At 44.6% G+C, this 26,673-nt stretch overlaps 1 protein-coding gene across 1 annotated transcript; it reads left to right on the top strand.

Moving 5' to 3' along the window:
- The first annotated feature begins 361 nt into the window (after positions 1-361).
- On the top strand, positions 362-26,027 carry HAPLN3 (hyaluronan and proteoglycan link protein 3). Its single transcript, XM_087703639.1, has 6 exons — positions 362-462; positions 2,555-2,663; positions 18,187-18,323; positions 20,263-20,631; positions 22,829-23,131; positions 25,697-26,027. The coding sequence occupies exons 2-6, from the start codon at positions 2,626-2,628 to the stop codon at positions 25,975-25,977; spliced, it is 1,128 nt and encodes a 375-aa protein (XP_087559765.1). The 5' UTR covers positions 362-462; positions 2,555-2,625; the 3' UTR covers positions 25,978-26,027.
- The last annotated feature ends 646 nt before the right edge of the window (positions 26,028-26,673 follow it).

The following is a 26,673-nucleotide window of genomic DNA, read 5'->3' on the forward strand; positions in this document are numbered from 1 at the left end:
CTCCCTCGGAAGCAAAGGCGTGAATAAGAATTAGGGAAGGCTAACTCTGCCCCCAGCCCCGGGGGACCTTTTCCAACTTTCAGACGAGGCGGGTGTTGCCGAAAATCACTGCTCGAGGAAAGCGGGCGGGGACGGGGGGACAGAAAGCGAGAAGCCAACGGAGACCTTACCGGGGTCCCCGGCTCTGGGGGGGGGGGGGAGCTTGCGGGAGGAGGGAGGGAGGAGAGAGAGAGGGGGGAGGGAGGGTGTTCGCGTGTTCCTTTAAGGGATTGGTCCTGCCCCGGTTTCCTTTTGGGTCGCCGCCGCCCCGCCCCGCGGCTCTACAACCCACTTCGCTAAAGTTGCAAGAGGCTCAGTTGGGTTTTGCCCGCCGCGGAGGGAAGTTTCAACTTTTCCGCTCCTGCAATTGCTGCTGCTAAGTCCCTTTCAGGACGCTGCGGGCTGGTTATGTCCTCTTGCTCCGTAAGTAAGGCTATATGGAGAAGTTGAAGACGGGGAGAGAGAGAGAGAGAGAGAGAGAGAGAGAGAGAGAGAGAGAGAGAGAGAGAGAGAGAGAGAGAGAGAGAGAGAGAGAGAGAGAGAGAGAGAGAGAGAGAGAGAGAGAGAGAGAGAGAGAGAGAGAGAGAGAGAGAGAGAGAGGAGAGGGAGGGGGGGGAAGAGAGAGCGAGAGAGGGAGAGGGAGGGGGACACAGACAGAGAGAGACAGAGAGAGAAAAAGAGAGATGGGAAGAGAGAGACAGAGAGGTTAGGAGAGAGAGAGACAGAGAGAGACCGAGTGGGAGATAGAAAGAGAGATGGGAAGAGAGAGAGAGAGACAGACAGACACACACCACACAGAAGGGGGAAGGGGAGAGAGGGAGGGGGAGAGAGAGAGAGGGAGAACGAGAGAAGGAGAGGGAAAGAGAGAGACACACACACAGAGACACCCACAGAGAAAAAGAGAGATGGGAAGAGAGAGACAGAAAGAGAGGGAGGGGGAAAGAGAGGGAGAGAGAGGGTGGGAGAGTGAGATAGTGAGAGGAAAAGAGAGACACACACAGAGAAAAAGAGAGATGGGAAGAGAGAGAGAGAGAAAGGGAGAGAGAGGGAGAGAGAGGGGGAGAGTGAGAGGGAAAGAGAGACACACACACAGAGACAGAGAAAAAGAGAGATGGGAAGAGAGAGAGAAAGACAGAGAGAGAGAAAAGGGGAAGGAGGGGGAGAGAGGGAGAGAGAGGGGGGAGAGTGAGATAGTGAGAGGGAAAGAGAGACACACACAGAGAAAAAGAGAGATGGGAAGAGAGACACAGAGAGAGAGAGAGAAAGGGAGGGAGGGAGAGAGAGCGAGAGAGGGAAAGAGAGAGACACACACAGAGACAGAGAGAGAAAAAGAGATGGGAAGAGAGAGAGAGAGATGAGGAGAGAGACAGAGAGAGATGGGAAGAGAGAGAGAGAGAGAAAGAGAGAGAGAGAGATCTCTTCCCTCCCTCCGCTTTTCCCCTCTTTTTCTCTGCTGTGGGACTCTGAGGCAGGATCGGAGCACAGGAGGCACGAATGTGCCCTGGTGCAATTTAAAACCCGATCCCCAGGTATGAGGCGGAATGTGAGAAGTGGAGGAGAAATTTGAGGAATGGGAGAAGCACAAGGGAGCAATTTGCAGAGGTAGCGAGGATGCCTCACACCTAGAGAATCACGTTGGTGACAAACCTAGCGGGTACAGGACCCAGGGTTTAGGGTTTTTCCATCTCAGTTAGGGTTTGTTTTCCCCACCCAGTCTTGGATTTCAGTTGGTTGTGTGAACTCAGCTGGTTTGATCCGGCTGTAATTCAGTGTATTGAACGACTCAGAGAATGTGTGAATTTGATAATTAGGCACCTTGTGGGAATTGTATACAATGTGAAGGATGCATGTTTGTGTTTTATTTTTATAGTTATAATGTACACTAAAGATGGGATTTAATTTCACTGTATGAGGTGTAGTGACAATAAACCCAACCCAACCCAACCTAAACACAACCTTCGTGCAAGGCTAGAGAGGCAATAGCAATAGCAGTTAGACTTATATACCGCTTCATAGGGTTTTCAGCCCTCTCTAAGCGGTTTACAGAGTCAGCATATCACCCCCACAGTCTGGGTCCTCATTTCACCCACCTTGGAAGGATGGAAGGCTGAGTCAACCCTGAGCCGGTGAGATTAGAACCGATGAACTGCAGATAACAGTCACCTGAAGTGGCCTGCAGTACTGCACCCTAACCACTGCGCCACCTCGGCAAATGAAGGTGTTGAGTATTGCCAAGGTAGGAAGTTCTTTTTTAAAGAAGAGATTGGACAGCCATTTGTCAGAAATAATAGGGTCTCCTCCTTGAGCAGAGGGGTTGGACTAGAAGACCTCCAAGGTCTCGTCGCACACTATTGTTCTGTTAACAAGTGTCTATCAAGCGGAAGCTCCCTACCAATTAAGACACTTTGGAACATCTTGTCTGTTATCTTTTGGGGGTATTGTCCGATTGCAGAGGGCAACTGCAGTATAAGGTGATTTTGTTTTATCTTTTTTTCACATTTGTGTTGGAGAGCAGTGGGGAAGATCCAGCGGCTTTGAAGTTGGTCCCAACAGCGCCTTGGTCTCAAGAACAAACCAACTGGACTGATGTCTACAAGCATGGGGATGCCCCTCGTGTCATCAAGGTGGGCTCGGCTGCCAAAGAGACCTGAAATGTATGGTCTGATCATATTGCATTGTTGGGAAACGTCCCTTTGCACTTAGTGGCCAGTGACATCTTATAAAGGGGTATTAAGACTGAGCCCAACATGTTTAAATATGGAATTACCTGGGCTACTACCTGAACAGGAGGAGGCTGGAAACCCACCTGAGCCTAGCAGGCAGAGAACTGCTGATGTGAAAGAAAGTTTTATCAGACATAAACTTGATATCCAATTATGATATCCTTGAATGGATCCAGGATAAAACTTGCCTAAAGTAATTTGATTTTATTTATTGCATTCCATCTTATTGTTTATAAATAACTCAAGGCAGCAAACATACTACTTTCTCCCCACCTATCTTCTGTACAACAACAATCCTGTGAAGTGTGTTGGGCTGAGCGAGAGAGAGTGTGAGTGACTACCTTAAGGTCACCCAGCCAGGTTTCATGCCTAAAGTGGGATTAGAACTCACTGGCTCTTGGTGATCGGCCAAAAGCCATCTAACTGGTTTTCATATCTGGCAGGACTAGAACTCATCATCTCCTAGCGATTGGCCCAAAGTCACCCAGCCAGATTTCCTGTCTTAGGTGGGACTTGAACTCACTGGCTCCTGGTGATCGGCCAAAAGCCATCTAACTGGTTTTCATGTCTAAGGCAGGACTAGAACTCACTGTCTCCTAGTGATTGGCCCAAAGTTACCCAGTCAGCTTTCACGCCTAAGGTGGAACTAGAACTCACAGTGTCCTGGTTTATAGTCTGGTGCCTTAACCACTCGACCAAACTGATAAACCGGTAACCGGACCAATATAAATAACCATCGTTTTCCTCGAAAAGGACGACGGAAAGGAATAACTTGTTGACTGTGGTCTAACTGAATGAAAACCTAAGATTAACTGTCAGATTGCCTCCGAGGAATTGTGCAATTGCATGATTATTTGATCTGTTAACTTTTATCTACTGCTGATTAAGTATTTGCAATAAGCCATGACTTCACTTGGGGAATTCTATGCATTGGATGAAATCTTTCCATCTCCTCTAGGGGTTGGGATGAACTACTAAGCAAATACGTAGCTGGCTGCTTTGCACTGCTTGTCTCCTGATGGAATCTATGAGAGCAAGTCTGCCTTTCTATATATACTTGGAAAGCTTTCCCGGCTGAGCCAACAGATTTTCTAATTTTTCCGCTCTGGTGTAAGCATGGCTTGGATTGCAGCAACTGGTTTCTTCAAGATGAGCTGGGGGATCTGTGATAACACTGATAGCGCAGATGTCTTAAAACCTGCTTTACATCAAGGGGCCCATTTTCTTTCTCTTTGGGAGATGCCCAAGTCTTTTGGTGAAAAATAAAATTAAAAAAAAACCATATACCTTCCACACGAGAAATTGGAAATCTTCCATCTTCCTATCTAAAACTTAAACCATCCCACAGTGGCGCAGTGGTTAGAGTGCAGTACTGCAGGCTACTTCTGCCAACTGCCGTCTGCTGCAGTTTGGCAGCTCGAATCTCACCAGGCTCAAGGTTGACTCAGCCTTCCATCCTTCCGAGGTCCATAAAATGAGGACCCCGATTGCTGGGGGCAATAGGCTAACTCTGTAAACCACTTAGAGAGGGCTGTAAAGCACTATGAAGCAATATATAAGACTTAAGTGCTAAGTGCTATTGCTATCCCAGATTATGATGCATCCCAGTATTAATCATTTGACCAATTTAATCATTTGATCAATCCTAATAGGTTTGATCAATATACCCTATTACAGTGTTGGCAAATCTTTTCGGCACTGAGTGTATTCATGGGGTGGGGGGGGGAGAGTACCGGAAACTGGAAGAGCAGCTCCCGGCGTACATGTGAGCACCAGGAAACTGAGCTTCCGGTTTTCGGCATGTGCATGTGTGCTGGTCACCTGGTCTCCCGGTTTCTGGCATGCATGTGTACACGAAGACCAGATGGCTGGCGCGCATGTGCATCGGAACCCAGAGGAGCAATGGGCGATGGCTGGTGTGCCCAGAGAGATGGCTCTGCATGCCACTTCCAGCATGCATGCCATAGGTTTGCCATCATGGTCCTATTAGACGTAGGGTCTCAGACGTAGGGGTTGGACTAGAAGACCTTCAAGGTCTTTTTCAACTCTATTCTTCTAGGTTCTCTATGTTCTCTATTTCCCAGGTGTTGTAGCAATAGCAGTTAGACTTATATACCGCTTCATAGGGCTTTCAGCCCTCTCTAAGCGGTTTACAGAGTCAGCATATTGCCCCCAACAACAATCCGGGTCCTCATTTTACCCACCTCGGAAGGATGGAAGGCTGAGTCAACCCTGAGCCGGTGAGATTTGAACAGCCGAACTGCAGAACTGCAGTCAGCTGAAGTAGCCTGCAGTGCTGCATTTAACCACTGCGCCACCTCGGCTCTGTAAGAGGAGAGTCCTGTTAATCAATGGGGGGAAAAGAGCAGGAGTCTGTAGCCTCTTTTCAGACTAACTCAATGGCTCTGATGTGATAGTTGCAGCTCCTGAAAACCTGTGCCTTTTACTAAAACTGTTAGTAGGAGGAGATACTACTCATATCCTCCACTTGATAAAGAAAGGCAATAGACAGATATGTTGCAAAATAATGAAGCCATCGACAGCCGTGGGGTGTGTTTGATTACGTTCCAAAATTCCATTCTGACTTGGCACAAATGCCAAGGAAACTACTCTGAATTCATGAACCTTTGGAAATTCACGACTCATCTTTGACTCAACGGTGTCTTCAGAGCCCAAGTCTTAATGTATTTCTGCTGCTTTGGTGACCCTTTTAATATTAGGCTAGTCATGGATCGAGGGACGCGGTGGCTCCCTGGCTAAGATGCTGAGCTTGTCGATCAAAAAGGTCGACTGATACACTTTCTATAGATGTAAAGAAAGATGTACTTGTTTCAAATTAAAATTATTTTTTTTTAATTTAAAAAAAAAAAAAGGTCGGCAGTTCGATGGTTCGAATCCCTAGTGCAGCGTAATGGAGTGAACTCCCATTACTTGTCCCAGCTTCTGCCAACCCAGCAGTTCAAAAGCATGTAAAAACTGCAAGTAGAAAAATAGGGACCACCTTTGGTGGGAAGGTAACAGCGTTCCATGCGCCTTTGGTGTTTAGTCATGACCATGGAGAACGTCTTCAGACAGCGCTGGCTCTTCGGCTTTGAAACAGAGATGAGCACTGCCCCCTAGAGTCTGGAATGACTAGCACATATGTCCGACGGGAACCTTTACCTTTAGTAATGGATTCCAACTAAAAAGGGATGAAGGAATTCCTCTGTTTCTATTGTGGTTGCAAATGGGTCCTGTTCTTGTGAGAACTTTTATTGAATTCTGTAATTGATCACTTTTACCTTCCCTCTTCAGAACTGACTTTGTAATACAGGTGCACCTCGACTCACAATCACCACAGAGCCCAACATTTGTGTTGTTAAGTCGGATATTTGTTTTGCCCCATTTACGACCCTTCTTGCAACAGTTGTTAAGTGAATCATTGCAGTTGTTAGTAACTTGGTTGTTAAGTGAATTTGGCTTCCCCACTGACTTTGCTTAAGAGAAAGTTGCAAAATCTAATCACGTGACCCCAGGGCACTGCAACCGTCCATTCTCTGGTGTCCTTCTAGCCTAATGCTAAAGAGGATCTACCTTGCTTAGCTTCTTAGACAAACCAGGTTTTGCCGGGCGCTGCTAGACAAAGTAGGTTAAAGAACATAAAGTTTCATTTGAGTCAAGCTGCAATTCTGTAGACTCTGTGCATAGGATTGTTTTGACTTCCAGCCTTAGGATTCCTTGGTGAATTCCAATGCAACCACTATTTCTGCTTATATTTTGTAGATCGAGCAAGATTAACTATGTCCTGAAGAAGCAGCTCCTTGAAATTTATGGGATTTAATTAGCATACACTTAGCTGTTAAAAATCTGAATGAATCTTTTTGGCACCCCTGAATTGGGTGCAGTAAATACGTAAAAAATTAATAGCAAAAGGATCAGGTTAATTATCTTTCTTCCCACCTGCCAGATAAAACAGATTATCTTGCTTGGATTGTTTGTCGTATATGCCCTTCTTAATGTTCAGATTTCATAGACTGGGAAGTCTTTTCATGGTGCTCCCTACTAGTGGTTAGAAGAGCTGAGGTGGCGCAGTGGTTAGAGTGCAGTACTGCAGCCACTTCAGCTGACTGCTAAGCTGCAGTTCGGTGGTTCAAATCTCACCGGCTCAAGGTTGACTCAGCCTTCCATCGTTCTGAGGTGGGTAAAATGAGGACCCGGATTGTTGGGGGCAATATGCTGACTCTGTAAACCTCTTAGAGAGGGCTGAAAGCCCTATGAAACGGTATATAAGTCTAACTGCTACTGCTATTGCTATTGCTATTGCTAGTGGTGGGATTCAAATTTTTTTACTACTGGTTCTATGGGTGTGGCATGGCTTGGCGAGTGTGGTGGGCATGGCAGGGGAAGGATGCTGTAAAATCTCCATTCTCTCCCCACTCCAGGGGAAGGTTACTGCAAAATCTCCATTTCCTCCCAATCAGCTGGGACTCGGGAGGAGAGAATAGATGGGGGCGGAGCCAGTCAGAGGTAGGATTTACCAGTTCTCCGAACTACTCAAAATTTCCACTACCGGTTCTCCAGAACTGGTCAGAACCTGCTGAATACCACCTCTGCTCCCTGCCTCCTTTCTGTTTTATCTCATCATTTCTGTAAGTTAACTTTTTTTTATTTTTAAGTTGTAGAATGTAGAAAGGTGTCTTTGATTCCTTCCCCCCACTTCTGTGTGGGAAATCTAAAAAGAATGCCAACATGTAATTTACCTTTGTCAATGCTATTATTACATGATAAATAATGGTGGGACTTTGAAGAGGCATTGTGCTGGGTGTTTTTAAAATAAAAGTCCTCCCAAAGACCGTAATCATAATTTATAGTGGACAATTTTGAGAGAAATAAAGGTTTTGGGGCAGGGGTGAAATGCTACCAGTTAGCAATAGCAATAGCAGTTAGATTTATATACTGCTTCATAGGGCTTTCAGCCCTCTCTAAGCGGTTTACAGAGTCAGCATATTGCCCCCAACAATAATCCGGGTCCTCATTTTACCCACCTCGGAAGGATGGAAGGCTGAGTCAACCTTGAGCCGGTGAGATTTGAACAGCCGAACTGCAGTCAGCTGAAGTAGCCTGCAGTGCTGCATTTAACCACTGCGCCACCTTGGCTCTAGTTCAGACCGGTTCGCCCAAACTGGAAGTAAAAAAATGCTGCTGGTTTAGGTGAAGCGGTATGTCTGACAATCAGCTGTGACATGCAATTTATGTTAGTTAGAAAACAGGATTTCCTGCGTTCTAGCTAATCTAAATCAGGTGGCACAGCAGATTCCCCCCTCCCCTCGCTCTTCTACTTACCTTTTAGGCGTGCCCGGTAGCAGGCTCCGCCCACCCGCCCCGATGTTGCCATGTCTGTTTTTGACGCTCTGCGCATGCGCAGAAGGTCCTGTGCATGGGCAGAGGTGGTGCTTGTGCTCACATTTGCAAACCGGCAGCGAAGGTAAGTAGATTTCACCCCTGGTTTAGGGGTTAGAGATTAGCTGCACAGCAGATGATATAACTTATATTCTAAGGATTGTTCCAGAACCAATGGCTCTGTTTAAAGACAAGTGATAACAGCTCCAACTAAGTCATGGATAACTCCCCTAGAATCTCCCAATTTGTATTATTAAGTATGGTATATTTAATTTCCATCCTGATGCCCCCATGATGATGTCTATCTTACATCAAAGTTTTGAGCGAATAGGCAGTTTGAGACAAGAAATTGAGAATAGTTTGTGTCCCATTTTTCCTCCCTTCTATTCAATTCCCAGAGATGGCCCGGAGAAGTCTTGGCAGCCTCCTTGCCAAGGTTTTTCAAAAGTGGTTTGCCATTGCCTCCTTCCTAGGGCTGAAAGAAAGTGACTGGTCCAAAGTTTAATATGAGGATTTCACTTTCAGCTTAATTCTGCTTTAAGAGCTGGTTCTTGGACAAGATCCATTTGTCTCTCTGTAGAAGATGTTGCTGGGAAATTTCTTGCAGATATAACCTATTTGCATCCTGACTCTTTAATTGGTTGTTCCTTTTAAAGACTTGGGTTTAGAGTATTGGTCCAAGAATGAGGTGGTGCAGATTCAAAGTGCTAATGAAACTTTTACAGGACATAATATATATTGGCAAATGTATACTCCTAGGTTTAACTTTGGGTCATCTAGACTTTCAACCTAATCAAGGTGGTTTTGAGGATAAAATGTTACAGGGGTGGAGAGGAAACATTCACAATCTGAATTTTCTGAAAGAGAAATTGGGCTGTAAATAACAATAGCATTTAGACATATACTGCTTCACATTTACAGCCCTCTCTAAGCAGTTTACAGAGTCAGCATCTTACCCCCAACAATCAGGGTCCTCATTTTAGTGACCTCGGAAGGATAGAAAGCTGTTCTGACCCCCCTCGTCCCACACCAACACACATTAAACATGTCTGTTTAATTAACAGACAGACAGGTCCTTGGCAGCAAACCGGCACAGACAAGCTTGGGCAGCAATAAATACAGATAAGGCTTGGCAGCAATCCAGCCTGCCAAGCTCACAGTAATGTCCTCCGACATTCAATCCTGCATTGACTTCTGCAAAGAGGGGCATGTGCACAAGGAGTCTTTTTATAGTCTGGAGAGGAGCCTAATGACCACCAGCTGAGTACAATCACTTCCTGTAATTGCGTAATTGTTCCTGACGCCTAGTAGCTCTTTGATGGCGTGCATCCAGGAAGAACTCACTACTGACAACCGGCTCACTCTCCCTTGTCTCCTCCCCACTGGTCCAAGGCTCAGGTGCCTCCTGGTGGCCAACCAGCCTCTCTGCACCCTGCTCGGAGTTGGAACCCTGTCCAGGGTCCTCCATATCCTCCAGAGCCGACTCATAGGACCCCTCGCTGTCGGAGTCTGGTGGCAGCTCCAACAGCTCCTGCTGGGCCACAACAGAAAGCTGAGTCAACCTTTAGCAGGATCAAACTGCTGGTAGTCGGCAGAATTAGCCCCCAATACTGCATGCTAACCATTGTGCCACCACGGCTCCTAAATGTAGTAAATCAATGCAATAGAAGAGTGGCATGATTTAAATGTCAAAATAAAGCATATTTTGAACCCATTCTCTAATGCGGCTGCCTGTTGTCTCCCACACGAGACACTGTTCTGAATTTAAAGTTATAAGCTGGCAGAGATTTTACTCCTGCCCTTCCTAAAGGTTGGATCTTTGCTTCTACAGCATCATTAACAGAATCTCTCTCCTTCGCTTGCATACCTTATTTTGCATCTTCCATTCAAGGAACTAAAGAGACAGAGATTTGGCTGTCATGGAACTTAAACAGTGCTTAACTTAGCATAGGATGGAGCTATTAGCTCCCAAATATGGGCAGAGGGATGAATTTGCAAGCAAGCAATTCTTACTGTGTTTTGGTTGGAAAAGAAAAAATACTTTTGCTGCAAAAGTGAAATATGTCTCCAGCACACCCCGATAGTAAAAAAGGACAATTACCCTTAGTTTAGGCACACATGGACTGAATGCCAGGCATTTTGCCTTTAAACAAGTGTGGCTTGCACAAAACCATGATGTGGTTGGCTTGGTTTGGCCTTCATGTGCAAATGCAGTCACTGTGGGTTGTTAAACTGTGGCCGAGGCCCTGCCTGTGCGTCAATCCATGCAACTGTGGCTTATTCAAGAACCTGAATTGAACTGAGGCTTATTCAAGAAATAGAACATAAGGCTGGAAAGGATCTCAGAGGTCTTCTAATCTAACCCCCTCCTCAAGCAGGAAACCTTATATCATCCCGGTCAAATGGCTCTCTAGTCTATTTTTGAAAACCTCCAGTGATGGAGCACTCACAACTCCCGGAGGCATGCTGCTCCATTAATTAATTGTTCTCACTGTCTCCATCAGAAAATGTATCCTAAATTAAACAGATGAAACAGAGTTGGAATGGACCTTGTAGATGTTTTAGTCCAACACCCCCCTGCCCAAACAGGAGACCCTATATCATTGCCCTTCATGGTATTGGATCTGGGTACTTGAGAGACCACCTGCTGCCAATTACCTCCCATAGACCCATTAGATCTCACAGGGTTGGCCTCCTCCGGGTGCCATCTACCAGCCAATGCCACCTGGCTATTACCCAGGGGAGGGCCTTCTCTGTGGCAGCTCCGGCCCTCTGGAATGAACCCCCCGCAGGGATTCGGACCCTCATCTCTCTCCAGGCCTTCCGAAAAGCTGTCAAAACCTGGCTTTGCCGGCAGGCCTGGGGGTGATGAGTTCCCTCCCCTCTCGACATGTATGGTTGTGCGACTGTTGTTTACTTTTATTATTTGTATTTTGTTTTTTTATGTTCCCCTTTTCCCCCTTGAATTGTTCGCCGCCCTGAGTCCTCCCGGAGAAGGGCGGCATGCAAATAATAAAATTCTATTCTATTCTATTCTATTCTGACAAATGGCAGTCCAGTCTCTTCTTGAAAGCCTCCAGTGATGAAGCTCCCACAACTTCTGAAGGGAACTTCTGTTCCATTGGTTGATTGTTCTCAATGTCAGAAAGTTCCTCCTTATTTCTAGGCTGAATCTCTCCTTGGTCATCCATAATTCCATCCATCCATCCATTATTTATCCATTATTCCATCCATTATTCCTTGTCTGGCTTTCAAGTGCTTTGGAGAATAGCTTGACCCCCTCCATTCTGTGGCAGACCCTCCGATATTGGAAGACTGCTATCATGTCTCCCCTGGTCCTTCTCTTCACTAGACTAACCATGCCCAGTTCCTGCAACCGTTCTTCATATGTTTTATCCTCCAGTCCCCTAATTATCTTGCTTGCTCTTCTCTGCACTTTTTCTAGAGTCTCAACAGCATTTTTACAGTGTGGTGACCAAAACTAGTTCTAGGTTGGATTTCTCTTTAACAAGCTTCCACCTATCACTCATTGTCCTGCCCTCTGGTGCTTAACAATAGCAATTGCACTTAGACTTATATACCGCTTCTTGGTGCCTTACAGCCCTCTCTAAGTGGTTTACAGAGCCCCCCAACCATCTGGGTCATCATTTTGCCCACCTCGGAAGGATGGATATCTGAGTCAGCCTTGAGCCTGGTGAGATTCGATCTGCCAAACTGCAGGCAGCCGGTGAGCAGCAGAAGTAGCCTGTAGTACTGCACTCTATAAGAGCCGAGGTGGCGCAGTGGTTAAATACAGCACTGCAAGCTACTTCAGCTGACTGCAGTTCTGCAGTTCGGCTGTTCAAATCTCACCGGCTCAGGGTTGACTCAGCCTTCCATTCTTCCGAGGTGGGTAAAATGAGGACCTGGATTGTTGTTGGGGGCAATATGCTGACTCTGTAAACCGCTTAGAGAGGGCTGAAAGCCCTATGAAGCGGTATATAAGTCTAAATGTTATTGCTATCTATCTATCTATCTATCTATCTATCTATCTATCTATCTATCTATCTATCTATCTATCTATCTATCTATCTATCTACCTACCTACCTACCTACCTACCTACCTACCTACCTACCTACCTACCTATCTACCTATCTACCTATCTACCTATCTACCTATCTACCTATCTACCTATCTACCTACCTACCTACCTACCTACCTACCTAACTAACTAACTAACTAACTAACTAACTAACTAACTAACTAACTACCTACCTACCTACCTCTATATCTATCTATCTATCTATCTATCTATCTATCTATCTATCTATCTATCTATCTATCTATCTATCTATCTATCTATCTATCTAGAGAGGGCTGAAAGCCCTATGCAGCGGTATATAAGTCTAATTGCTATTGCTACTCTAACCACTGCGCCACCACGACTCTTAAGCGCGGCTTATTCAAGAAATTTAAGCAAATTAGAAGATAATGCAGGGTATTCTGTCCCTCGATTCCAGAATATGAATAAATGATAAATTACTTCGTCTGGAATGCTCCCATTGAAGGCATCAGCCTACTAGTTACGCTGTTTTCTGATACCTGCATTTCTATCTTGGTTTTCTGCCACCCAGTCTCAACAGTAAGCATTTTGTGACATTTTGGCTCTGTTCTGCTGAAATTTGGCACATCAGCTTGCAGTTACCATAATGACCGGCTTTTACACTTCTTTTCCAGAGTTCACAAGGCTAAGAAAGGCACTCATTATTGGGCTCCGTAAGTAAGAAGCCAAGCATGTGAATTTCTGCAAGATGTGGGTGTGATGAGAAAGGCCATTTAAGGCCTTTGATAAGAAGAGAGGGCTGGGGGGAAATCCTCTTTATAAAGCTGCTCCTTTGGTAGCAGGCAGGGAAGGCGGCAATTTCCAAAGGAGGTTCAATCTTTGCCTAAGCCCGGAGTCCAAAAAGTCAAATTTCTGAGTATACAGGGGGAAAAATATAGTGATGGGTGCAAAGCGCCCTCTGTGGGCAGAAAGGAGCAGTATTTTTGAGATTCAATCTATCAGGTGAGACAGCTTGCAATAATTTTGCAGTGGGAAAAGGAAAGAGGTTTTGCATCGGAGGAGGAATTAAAGACACACTTATGTCACCTTAATCAGATGCACTGTGTTCTGAGCTAGGCTTCCCCAAAAAGCACAAAGCAGATTCCTGGTCTGGGCAAAACCCCTTTTATTAGATGAATGGGAATTCTTCTCATTCACATTCAGTAAAGGCCTGGTAAACAGTCTTTCAAAGGTGAACTTATTACCACAGACCTTATCTAGCTTGGAAAGCTGCCATGTAAATATTTTCCAAATGAGGTGCTGTGCAAGGAAAGGCTGGGCACAGAGTCTCTGAGATTCACGGACAGATCTTCACACTCTTGAAAACGAACGAACGAATTGTTTCCTGCAAAAGGCCACTCCCCTTTTGCTCCTCTTTTATTTCCTATGGGAGGGGCCATTCACCGTCCACTTGTGATTTTACCCCCAAGTCTACCCTGATTTCTTAGCTGCTCTCTTTTCCTGGCAGCTCTGCACATGCGTCCATCGGGAACAGGCTCCAGCTGTTCCTCTGCCTCACTGCTGTCTAGCTCTGAAGGCACCTGATCACTGCCAGACGGCCTTGTCTCTGTCTCTGCTTCATCCCTTTGTAGGCATAGCATGGCTTTGTGGGCATGGCTTTGTGGGTTTGGCAGGGAAAGGATGCTGCAAAATCCCCATTCCCTCCCTACCCCACTAATCCACTTTCCAGCTCTGTTCTCCTGTTCAACAAAAGAAGATCAGCTGGGAGGCAGGGGGCGGGGCCAGCCTATTTGCCAGTTCTCCAAACTACTCAAAATCTCCGCCGGTTCTCCAGAACTGGCCAGAACTGGCTGAATACTACCTCTGTCTTAGGGGTTGCCACAAAGAAGAGGGACTCAAGCTATTCTCCAAAGTACCTGAGGGCAGGACAAGAAGCAATGGATGGAAGCTAATCCAGGAGAGAACTAAGGAGAAGTTTCCTGACAGTGAGAACAATTAAACAATGGAACAACTTGCCTCCAGAAGTTGTGGGCGCTCCAACATTTTAAGAAGAGACCATTTGCCTGAAATGATATACAGCTTCCTGCCTGAGCAGGAGGGTTGAATTAGAAGACTTGCAAGGCCACTTCCAATTCTGTTATTCTTCTATTCTTCTTCAGTCCCCTTAAGAATGAACATTTGAACATCTACTGAATCTGTTCTTCCAATGCTAAGAGTGGAAAAATGATGGGTTGCCAACCACATAGAATTCTCAGTTTTAAGCTGCCTTTCATCCAAGTTATATAAAACAGTTCTCCCAAAACAGACAGCCGCAGTACTTATACTTTTCTAGGCTAAGTGAGCCCAAGGCAGGCAGAAAATGATGAGTACCAAAAAAAGTGTACTACTCATAAAATGTTTTTAGATTCAAAAATAGAAAAGAACAAAGACATATTGAGAAGTGGCTTCCCCGGTGTTTTTTATTTTAAAGGTTTTGGAAACTTTGGAATTAAAAATGTTTTATGGCACTTGGAAAGCCTTAAAAGCATTCCAAAATAGTTTTTGCCCAGATAGGTAACATTACTTAGCTGACCTTGGCTGATTATAAAAAGGTTAAAGCAGGATCACTTGGAGAAGACATCACTAGGACATTCCAGAATTATCGGCTAGATGGAAAAGTTAGTAAAACTTCCTTGAAGAGGGAAATTACAAGCCACTTCAGGAGTGCTGCCAAGGAATTGGCCATGTTTGTGTTGTCACCGGAAATTGAACTCAAGTTGAGAGAATCTTTGTTCTTTAACTGTGGGAGGACAGCTATGGCAAATCTAGACAGCATACAAAAAAGCAGAGACATCACCCTGCCAATGAAAGTGCATATAGTCAAGGCGATGGTTTCTCCAGTTGCAATGTCTGGCTGTGAAAGTTGAACCATAAGCAAGACTGAGCACCAAATAATTGAGGCCTTTGAGCCATGGTGCTGGAGAAGACTCCTGCGAGTCCCTTGATCTGCAAGGCTATCAAACCGGTCAGTCCTAGAGGAGATCAACCCTGACTGCTCTTTAGAAGGCCAGATCCTGAAGAGGAAACTCAAATACTTTGGCCACCTAATGAGAAGGAAGGACTCACTTGAGAAGAGCCTATTGCTGGGAAAGATGGAGGGCAAAAGAAGAAGGGGACGACAGAGAAAGAGGTGGCTGGATGGAGTCACTGAAGCAGTTGGCATGAGCTTGAATGGACTCCAGAGGATGGGAGAGGACAGGAAGGCCTGGAGGAACGTTGTCCATGGGATCGCAATGGGTTGGACATGACTTCGCAACTAACAACAGGAAAAATGTAGTTATGTTCTCAAGGACACTTACATCATCTACATTTTTTTTAAAGTGATAAAAGACAGCAAAGAAAAACCACAAAGAGTGGTTTTATGGAGGAATCCATGAATTTTTGGAGAAGAGGAGCAACCTTCTAAATATGTTTATTTATTTATTCAATGTATCAAATGTGGAGACCACCCGTCTCACAGGGCGAAACAAAAGGATGATTTCATGAAGTCATGACTTTTGGAAACGACTGTGAAACTCCAGCCTTTGGACATTTTTTTTCTCCAGGAGATGCATATCTTTCTCAGTATGTGGACAAATGTCATTCCCTAAATGCAAAGAAACCATGAAACGAAACTCTTTTTTTCCAAACAGGGTATGATTTTCTAATCTACTATTTTAAAAAGTCCAAGCATCTTTTGAAGTTTGGAAGCCAGGGAGAAATTTGAAGGCGGGAAGAAAAAGAGCCTGGATAAATCCGAGTCTTTAAGAAAGAAGTTGATTGATATTGAAAATTAAGCAGAAAGAAGACACAGAATACTATCAAACATAGAATCTATTTTTACCAGTGGTTGGAAAGAAGGGGTGGAGATTAAGAATATAATCAGCAAGATAAAGGTAAAGGTTTCCCTTGCACATATATGCTAATTATTCCTGACTCTAGGGGGTGGTGCTCATCTCTGTTTCAAAGCCGAAGAGCAGCTGGAAGTCATGCCATGTGGCTGGCATGACTTATTGCCGGAGGTGCACAGAACACTGTTACCTTGAGAGACCGCCTACTGCCAATTACCTCCAATAGACCGATTAGATCCCACAGATTAGGCCTCCTCCGAATTCCATCTACTGGCCAATGCCGACTGGCGACCACCCGGAGGAGGGCCTTCTCTGTGGCTGCTCCGGCCCTTTGGAATGAGCTCCCTGTGGAGATTCGGACCCTCACCACCCTCCAGGCCTTCCGCAAAGCCCTTAAAACCTGGCTGTTCCGACAGGCCTGGGGCTAATGAGTTATTTGTCCCCCCTCGAATGGTATGGTTGTTGAGTGTTTTAAATTGTGGTATTGTTTTGTTCGTGTTCTTTTTCCTTATTTGTGCTCCCCCCCGCTGACTTGGTTGTGAGCCGCCCTGAGTCCCCTCTGGGGAATAGGGTGGCATAGAAATATAATAAACTCAACTCAACTCAACTCAACCTTCCCACCAAAGGGGGTTCCTATTTTTCTACTTGCATTTTTACGTGCTTTCGAACTTCTAGGTTGGCAGAAGCTGGGACAAGGAACGGGAGCTCACTCCGTTACGCGGCGCTAGGGATTCGAACCGCCGAACTGCCAACCTTTCCGACCATGGTGGCTCAGCGTCTTAGCCACTGAGTCCCATATAATCAGCATTGTTAAGCAAACTAAAGACCCAGACAACATGATGTTTATTAAGCACTAAGAAATGTAATTAATAAAAGAATCAATAAATTGTTTTTAAAAGGAAGTTGAAAAAACCCTATTTGTATTGAGACATTTCTTTTCCTTCTAATGTTTCAGGACAGTACAAATTCAGTTGGATTGCCGGTGCCCAGTTCCCTTTCCTGAAGGCACAATCACTAAGAGATAGAATGCACCGACCTAAATCAATCTGGTGTAGGGGTTAGTGTACTGGCTCGGAAACTAGGAGACTGTGAGTTCTAGTCCTGCCTTTGGCATGAAAGACTGCTGGGTGGCCAGTCACATTCTCTCAGCCAACCCACAGGTTGTTCTTGTGGGGAAAAATAGGAGGAGGAAGGAGTATTCTATGTGTTTTGCTGCCTTGAGTTATTTCTATATATTCGCTGCAGGGGTGGGTTCCGGCTGATGCCACTGCTGGTTTGCTCAGGGACACGCAGTACTGAGAAAAATGCTTCTGCGCATACGCAGAAGCAAAAAACAAGATGGTAGCACCTATGGTTCCGCCGATAGAACTGGTATCCCCGTGGAGATTCGAACCCTCACCACCCTCCAGGCCTTCCGCAAAGCCCTTAAAACCTGGCTGTTCCGACAGGCCTGGGGCTAATGAGCTTTTGTCCCCTCTCGAATGGTATGATTGCTGTGTGCTTTTAAAGTGTGGTACTGTTTTGTTTCGTGCTTTTTCTTTCCCTTATTTGTACCCCCCCCCCCTTGACTTGGATTGTAAGCCGCCCTGAGTCCCCTCCGGGGAAAAGGGCGGCATAGAAATATAATCAATCAATCAATCACTTGGCTGAACTGGTCCAAACTGGTAGGAACCCACCTCTGATTCGCTGCCTTGAGTTATTTCTAAAGTAATAAAGGTGGAATAAATAGCAATAGCACTTAGACTTATATACCGCTTTACAGTGCTTTACAGCCCTCTCTAAGCGGTTTACAGAGTCAGCCTCTTGCCCCCGACAATCTGGGCCCTCATTTTACCCACCTCGGAAGGATGGAAGGCTGAGTCAACCTTGAGCCTGGTGGGATTTGAACTGCCAAATTGCAGTCAATCGGCAGTCAGCAGAAGTAGCCTGCAGTACTGCACTCTAACCACTGCGCCACCCTGGCTCATATAAATTCAAAATTAATAAACTATGTTTGTCTTGCTATCCCATGCTATGGGTCTATCTTGCTTAGCTTGAGGGGGAATCCCCCAAGGCCAGTTTGATGCTTCCCCCTGTTGAGGCAATATAGTAAAGACACTATTAATCTGGATGGTTTCTTCCTTCACTTGTCAGGTTTTCCTTCCACTTCCAGAATCTTCCAGAACTGATGCTCTTCCCCCTGGTGGTGATGTTGTTACAAACCGAGAGTAGTCATGGCAGCCTCCCTTTCTACAATGGCTTCTACTATGACAGACCCGTGAATGATGAAGGTGATGATCAGGGAGATGGAGACGATACAGTTTGGATGGGGGAATTGAGTACCTGGGCTTGGTGGGTAGAGTAAATAGTTAACAAGTCAATTCCGGTGGTGAGATTCAAATTTTTTTTACTACAGGTTCTGTGGGCGTGACTTGGTAGGCGTGATGTGGCTTGGCGGGCATGGCTTGATGGGCGGGCAGGGGAAGTATACTGTAAAATCTCCATTCCCTCCCAATCAGCTGGGACTCAGGAGATAGAGAATAGATGAGGGCGGGGCCAGCCACAGGTGGTATTTACCGGTTCCCCAAACTACTCAAAACTTCTGCTACCGGTTCTCCAGAACCAGTCAGAACCTGCTGAATACTATCTCTGGTTGATTCACTGAAAATTTATAGAACACCTCCCCCCTTTCCCAGGGCTCTGAAATGAGAATATTAGAGCGTACAGGAGAGAAATAAAAACTGTAGTTGAGCATTCACAATTTTCCAATTAATTTTGATATGACTTATGGGCATCGTGGGTCAGAGAACGGTTTGACCTAACAAGAAATGTGCACATTTTATAGCACTGAGGTTGTTTTGCAAATTACATTCAATTGTGAAAATTGCTCTACTGAGCTAGTCCGAGGTCCATCTTAGTCCAGACTGTTGTTTGCCTTTGGGGCAGACTTGGGCATTTTATAGCACATCTGGTCCTTTGGTTGCCCCTGTCTGGCCCACTTGGATTGCTTTGTTTGGAAGGCAACTGCTATTATTTTTAAATTTACCGATGTAGTGTGTACATGCAATGTACCTTCACTTCTCTCTTGGTTCAGCCCTCCGCAACAGTCCAGCGTCTTATGTAGCCCCTTGGGAAAATTAATTGCCTGGCCCTGCTTTAGGGTGTTTGCAAACTGGAGCTGGAGACACAGCTTCTCCCATTGTAGTTCACCTGAGATGCACTTTCTCCCACTGTGGTTCACCTGAGATGCACCTTTTCCCATTGTAGTTCACCTGAGATGCACTTTCTCCCACTGTGGTTCACCTGAGATGCACCTTTTCCCATTGTAGTTCACCTGTGATGCACTTTCTCCCACTGTGGTTCATCTGAGATGCACCTTTTCCCACTGTAGTTCACCTGTGATGCACTTTCTCTCACTGTGGTTCATCTGTGATGCACCTTTTCCCACTGTAGTTCACCTGTGATGCACTTTCTCCCACTGTGGTTCATCTGAGATGCACCTTTTCCCATTGTAGTTCACCTGAGATGCACTTTCTCCCACTGTGGTTCATCTGAGATGCACCTTTTCCCATTGTAGTTCACCTGAGATGCACTTTCTCCCACTGTGGTTCACCTGAGATGCACCTTTTCCCATTGTAGTTCACCTGAGATGCACTTTCTCCCACTGTGGTTCACCTGTGATGCACCTTTTCCCACTGTAGTTCACCTGTGATGCACTTTCTCCCACTGTGGTTCACCTGAGATGCACCTTTTCCCACTGTAGTTCACCTGAGATGCACTTTCTCCCACTGTGGTTCACCTGAGATGCACCTTTTCCCATTGTAGTTCACCTGAGATGCACTTTCTCCCACTGTGGTTCACCTGAGATGCACCTTTTCCCACTGTAGTTCACCTGAGATGCACTTTCTCCCACTGTGGTTCACCTGAGATGCACCTTTTCCCATTGTAGTTCACCTGAGATGCACTTTCTCCCACTGTGGTTCACCTGAGACTTACCTTCTCCCACTATAGTTCGCCTGAGATTTATCTTTTCCCACTATTGATCACCTGAGATGCGCCTTTTCCCTTGAAGTTGACTTGATATGCACCTTCTTCCACTGTTGTTCACCAGAGATTAACCTGTTCCCATTGTTGGTCCCCTGAGATGCACCTTCTCCCACTGTTGTTTACCAGACCTGGTGTTTTGAGTTGTGTTGCCTGACATCTGACCTTGGTTTCTTCCTTTCTCAGGTCTGCACAATGGTGTCCGACTACTAGTTGAGACCTCCGACGATGCCATCTCTACCCAGCGTGGTGCCAATGTTACACTGCCCTGCCATTATCACTACGCACCTAAGCTGGATGCCCCTCGCAGGATCCGCATCAAGTGGTCCAAGCTGCGGGAGGACAACTCTAAAGATCGAGACGTGTTGGTGGCATCTGGGCGAAATCATCGCAGCTTTGGCGATTTCCGTGGAAGGACTCATCTGCAGCAAGAGTCGGCTGATGAAGCCTCCCTGGTGATCAATGACCTGCGCTTGAATGATGCTGGGAAGTACCGCTGTGAAGTCATTGATGGTCTGGAAGATGAAAGTGGGACCGTGGATCTAGAACTGCAAGGTGAACAGGGATGAAACGGATGTGGCCAATATTCTCAGATATAATTTTTGTTTTTGTCTTTTAATGACCCGGAAATCCCTTGTGGGGTGGAGTCTGACTGAGGCAACCAGGAATTGGTTGGGATCATTACTTGAAACCATGAAAGAGACATTTAATTTGATGGATTAACTTCTGACTATATAGCAAGAAGGTATTTTACTGTTTTATTTAGAAACAGTCAGATCAGCCGGGATAGATAGATAGATAGATAGATAGATAGATAGATAGATAGATAGATAGATAGATAGATAGATAGATGATATACAGATAGATAGATGATATATTAGATGATAGATACATATAGATGATGGATGATGGATGATGGATGATGGTTGATAGATGATTGATAGATGATTGATAGAGGATAGATAGATAGATGATTGATAAATGATTGATAGATGATAGATAGATAGACAGACAGACAGACAGACAGACAGACAGACAGACAGATAGATAGATAGAATATAGATGATAGAGATGTTAGAGATGGTATCTGATAGATGATTGATAGATGATTGATAATGATAGATGATAGATAGATAGATAGATGATAGATAGATGATAGATAGATGATAAATAGATAGATAGATAGATAGATAGATAGATAGATAGATAGATAGATAGATAGATAGATAGATAGATGATAGATAGATGCATACATACATACATACATACATACATACATACATACATACATACATACATACATACATAGATGATATAGAGATAGATAGATGATATATTAGATGATAGATAGATATAGATGATAGATGATAGATGATAGATGATGGATGATGGATGATGGATGATGGTTGATAGTTGATAGTTGATAGATGATAGATGATAGATGATAGATGATAGATGATAGATAGATAGATGGATAAATGATTGATAGATGATAGATTGATAGATAGAATATAGAAGATAGAGATGTTAGAGATGGTATCTGATAGATAGATGATTGATAGATGATTGATAATGATAGATGATAGATAGATGATAGATAGATTAGATAGATGATAGATAGGATAGATTGATAGATGATAGATAGATGATAGATAGATGGATAGATAGATAGGATAGATTGATAGATAGGGTAGATTGATAGATAGATAGGGTAGATTGATAGATAGGATAGATGATAGATGATAGATGATAGATGATAGATGATAGATGATAGATAGATGATAGATAGATAGATGATAGATGATAGATTGATAGATGATAGATTGATAGATGATAGATTGATAGATGATAGATCATTCGATAGACGATTAGATGATAGATAGATAGATAGATAGATAGATAGATAGATAGATAGATAGATAGATAGATAGATAGATAGGAGATAGATGAGAGAGAGAGACAGAGAGACAGAGACAGACAGACAGACAGAGAGAGAGAGAGGGAAAGAGATATATTGGTAGTTAAGGGATGGATCAGTTTTTATTTTGGTAAGATAACATTAGAGTTTCTTCCTCTTTCTGGCCACCAGATGTCACCAGCAGTCTGTCATTTTTTAATTGGTATCCTTTTGATATAAGAAGCCTATTGTCTGATTGCTTTGACACAATCCAGATCCAAAACAAAAATATGTGGCTTGCAATCTGGAGATATATTTTAAAAACCAAGCAACCTTTGTTGTTACTAAAATTTCCAGATGTTACTACCAGTATGGCTAGCAGTGAGGGATGCTATGCTTTCCAGTCGAACAGTGTCTAGATGGCCACAAAGTTGCCCATCTCTGTTTTACACAACCTTTCCCCAGATTAAGGTCATCTAAGTAGGGTTTGAGTCACTCCTCCAATTCCAGGCATCGATGTGACTCTGTACTTTGTTTATAGCCTTGGATTAGAGTCGAGGTGGCGCAGTGGTTAGAGTGCGGTATTGCAGGCTACTTCAGCTGACTGCTAGCTGCAGTTTGGCAGTTCAAATCTCACCAGGCTCAAGGTTGACTCAGCCTTCCATCCTTCCGAGGTGGGTAAAATGAGGACCCAGATTGTCAGGGGCAAGAGGCTGACTCTGTCAACTGCTTAGAGGGGCCTCTAAAGCACCGTAAAGCGGTATATACGTCTAAGTGCTATTGCTATTATCCAGTTACAAAATGCACACATTCGGTAATCTTTCCATTTGTATTCCTTCGCTTTTCCCGATTCAGGAGTGGTCTTTCCTTACCAGCCTCCCCATGGACGCTATAAGCTTAACTTCCACGAAGCCAAGAAGATCTGTGAAGATCAGGATGCAGTAATAGCCTCTTTTGACCAGCTTTTCGACTCCTGGTTAGACGGCTTAGACTGGTGCAATGCTGGCTGGCTGATTGATGGCACAGTCCAGTATCCTATCACGGTACCCCGGGAACCCTGTGGTGGGCATCACCTACAACCTGGTATCAGAAGCTATGGAGAACGTCACAAGAATCTCCATCGCTTTGATGTCTTTTGCTTCTCTTCTGCTCTGAAAGGTGAGCGGGGTTATCTTTGGGGCTGCGACTATTTGTGGAAGGGGACCAGTCAGAGGGAGAGAGGGAGGGAGGAAACAAAAGTTATAAAATATGACTTTCCAGCTTTCTTTTCAAGAAATAATTGCCATCTTCTAATTCCCCACTCAGATATGAGGCTGAGTCCTTTCTTTCAAATCCTTATCCGCATTTTCTTCTTTTTCCTGTTTTGATGGTTAAGAGTTTTTATGACTTCTCTCTTATGGGGTATTATGAAATTTTGGAATCTTTCTTCTGCCCAGGCTTGGTGAGATTGTAAGTTTTCCTTTTGGGAAAAAAAATACATGACAAAATGTAATTCTCCAAGGATGTCCCAAAGGTGTTTTTTTTCCCCCAAAGACAACTGGCCTTGCTTTGTTTTTCCTTGAAGATGTTTTGCTTCTCCCCCAAGAATCTTCTACAGTCCTGAACTGTCAGAAGTGAAGAAGCTTCTTGGGTGAGAAGCGAAACATCTTCAAAAGAAAAAAGAAAGAAAGTCCAGTTGCCGCCTGAAAAAGCACCTTTGGGACAAGTTTCAGTTTCAGTTTCAGTTTTGGTTTATTTGTATGCCGCCCTTCTCCAGGAGGGACTCAGGGCGGCGAACAACTCAAAGGGGAAAGGGAACATAAACAACAGTACACATAATTAAAATACACAAAAATCACACAGCCATACCAGTCGAGAGGGGAGGGGAACTCATCAACCCCAGGCCTGCCGGCACAGCCAGGTTTTGACGGCCTTCCGGAAGGCCTGGAGAAAGGTGAGGGTCCGGATCTCCGCGGGGAGTTCATTCCAAAGGGCCGGAGCTGCTACAGAGAAGGCCCTCCCCCGGGTAGTAGCCAGATGGCATTGGCTGGTGGACTAACCCGGAGGAGGCCGACCCTGTGTGATCTGATGGGTCTTTGGGAGGTAATTGGCAGCAGGCGGTCTCTCAAGTACCCAGGTCCAATACCATGAAGGGCTTTATAAGTTACGACTTGCACTTTGAAGCGTATCCGGAGACCGATTGGTAGCCACTGAAAAACATGACCTGGATGACTTGAGAATCTCCATAGACATGTAGAAGCAGATGTATTGAGAAAGAGGTAACAGGCTGGGGAGCTTTTCTCATTTTGGTGATTTCCACGTTCTGATGTCACTTGTGATCCACTGATATCATGTCTTGTTCACGCATCTGCCTCTGAAGGAGCCTTGAAAACAGCAATTATAATCAAATGAAAAGTATCCAAAGATTAGATTATGGACTGGACAGTTGTTGAGAATCTTCAAAGTAGGACCATTGATTCATTGTTGGACCTCTTCACTAAAACGATTAAGGATGGAATCCAATACCTTTTCATTTAAAAAAAGGTGTTCTTCTCTTTAGTTCTATCAACATTAATAAAGACTTTATTTTCAGGTTATATATATATATCTAAAGGTAAAGGTAAAGGTTTCCCTCACACATATGTGCTAGCCATTCCCGACTCTAAGGGGCGCTGCTCATCTCCGTTTCAAAGCCAAAGAGCCAGTGATGTCTAAAGAGGTCGATCAGAAGGTCGGCAGTTCAGCGGTTCGAATCCCTAGCGCTGCATAACGGAGTGAGCTCCTGTTACTTGTCCCAGCTTCTGCCAACCTAGCAGTTTAAAACCATGTAAAAATGCAAGTAGAAAAATAGGGACCACCTTTGGTGGGAAGGGAACAGCATTTAGTCATGCCGGCCACATGACCACGGAGACGTTTTCAGACAGCGCTGGCTCTTTGGCTTTGAAACGGAGATGAGCACTGCCTTCTAGAGTCGGGAATGATTAGTAACCTATGTTAGCCAACATTTGGCTTGTTTCAGTAGAATAACTCAACGGGTATGCAAAACTAATCATTTGCAGTGTATTCATTCTCTTTTCTTTTTAGCAATTCTGACTTTTTAATTATATCTATCTATCTATCTATCTATCTATCTATCTATCTATCTATCTATCTATCTATCTATCTATCTATCTATCTATCTATCTATCTAGTACGTTTTGGAGTATAAGATGAACCGGAGTATAAGATGCACCTAGGTTTTGAAGAGGCAATTTTTTAAAAAAAGGTTTTGCACTCTGGAAACCTCCCAAAACCGGCCTGTTATTCACAAAAACAGGCCCATTTTTTTTTTCAAAAAAAGGGAATGAATAGTCCTTAGGAGGCTTGTAGAGTGTTCTTGTGGAGGCACGGGGGGTGGAGCAAAAAACAGCCCATTTTTTGTCAAAAAAAGAGCATTAGGAAGTTTATAGAGTGCTCCTGGGGGCTGGGGAGGGCAAAATTGAGCAAAGAATGGCCCATTTTTTGCTCATTTCTACCCTCCCCAGCCCCCAGGAGATCTCTGAAAGCCTCCTAAAGGCTATGCATGGCCATTTTGGTGAAGGGGAGTGGTTTCAGCAGACAAAAAATGCTGTATTCAGTGTATAAGACGCACCCAGATTTTCAGCCTCTTTTTTGAGGGAAAAAGGTGCGTCGTATACTCCGAAAAATACGGTATGTTAAAAAATACACGAATATCAGTAAAATATTCTTTGCTCACCCAAACAGGGACTGTCTACTATCTTGATCACAATAAGAAGTTCACCTTAGAAGAAGCCAAGCAAGCGTGCCAAGACGACCAAGCGGAAATTGCCAAGGTGGGTCAGCTCTACTCGGCATGGAAGTTCTTTGACTTGGACAACTGCAATTCCGGCTGGTTGGCGGATGGCAGCGTGCGCTACCCCATCACTTCTCCCCGGCCCAACTGTGGCCCACCAGAACCAGGAATCCGAAGTTTTGGCTTCCCCCAAACTGGGAAATTTGGAGTCTACTGTTACAAGATGAGCTAAAGAAAAGGGTCCTTTATCAGTGGACGGTGTCCTTTTTATCAGAACCTAGAGTTTATTATTTAAAGGGCCAGTCTCAGGGGTGGGTGGGGGTGGGTGGGAGGGGGGTAGGTCTGTTTTAACTGTATGTTTTCCAGTTTCTGTTTTCTTCTATGGTTTTTTTAAAAAAACACTTTCGTAACGAAACAGAAAATGCTGTACAAGCTGTGATGTGGAAATTGAAGTGCCTTGGTGCTGATGTTGCCCCTTTAATTATGCGATCGGGAAACCTGAGCCTAGGGATGAGGACCGCACATGTGAGAAGATGCTCATCTGATTATGATATCTTTTGCCATTTGATGATGTCTTTTGCTCCTGCCGACATCTGTCAGTGAGATTAGGGAAGCCGTCTGAAGTACCGGTTTAGGCAGCTGTTGTAACAACTCTCTTGAGAAAGTTATTCCTGCTCCAGGGTGACATCCCCCAACTCTTTTATAGTAGCATATGATCTCGTCTTTAAGTCATCCAATATTTGCAACTTTTCAAACTGAAGCGGCTGTTTTAATGGCTCAGAACACTGTGTGATAAGGGATCAACAAGAATCTCAGGGCAAAAAAATGGATGCAGAAGGAGCTGTTTCTCCGTATTTTTTCTCCTGTTCTTCAGGCTGTTGATATATGAACTGGGGGGGAATGCAATTCCTTCTGATTAATGACGAAT

This window comes from Thamnophis sirtalis, unplaced genomic scaffold (genome assembly GCF_051295495.1).
Source record: "Thamnophis sirtalis isolate CommonGarterSnake01/CBP01778 unplaced genomic scaffold, rThaSir2_p1.2 scaffold_2, whole genome shotgun sequence".
Lineage (NCBI taxonomy): Eukaryota > Metazoa > Chordata > Lepidosauria > Squamata > Natricidae > Thamnophis > Thamnophis sirtalis.

Excerpts from the sequence above, each read along its gene's own strand:
- HAPLN3 (XM_087703639.1), top strand. The coding sequence starts at position 2,626 with ATGTCTACAAGCATGGGGATGCCCCTCGTGTCATCAAG. Across the intron at positions 18,324-20,262 it reads CAGACCCGTGAATGATGAAG|GTCTGCACAATGGTGTCCGA; the intron begins GTGATGATCAGG and ends TTCCTTTCTCAG. Across the intron at positions 23,132-25,696 it reads CTTCTCTTCTGCTCTGAAAG|GGACTGTCTACTATCTTGAT; the intron begins GTGAGCGGGGTT and ends TCACCCAAACAG.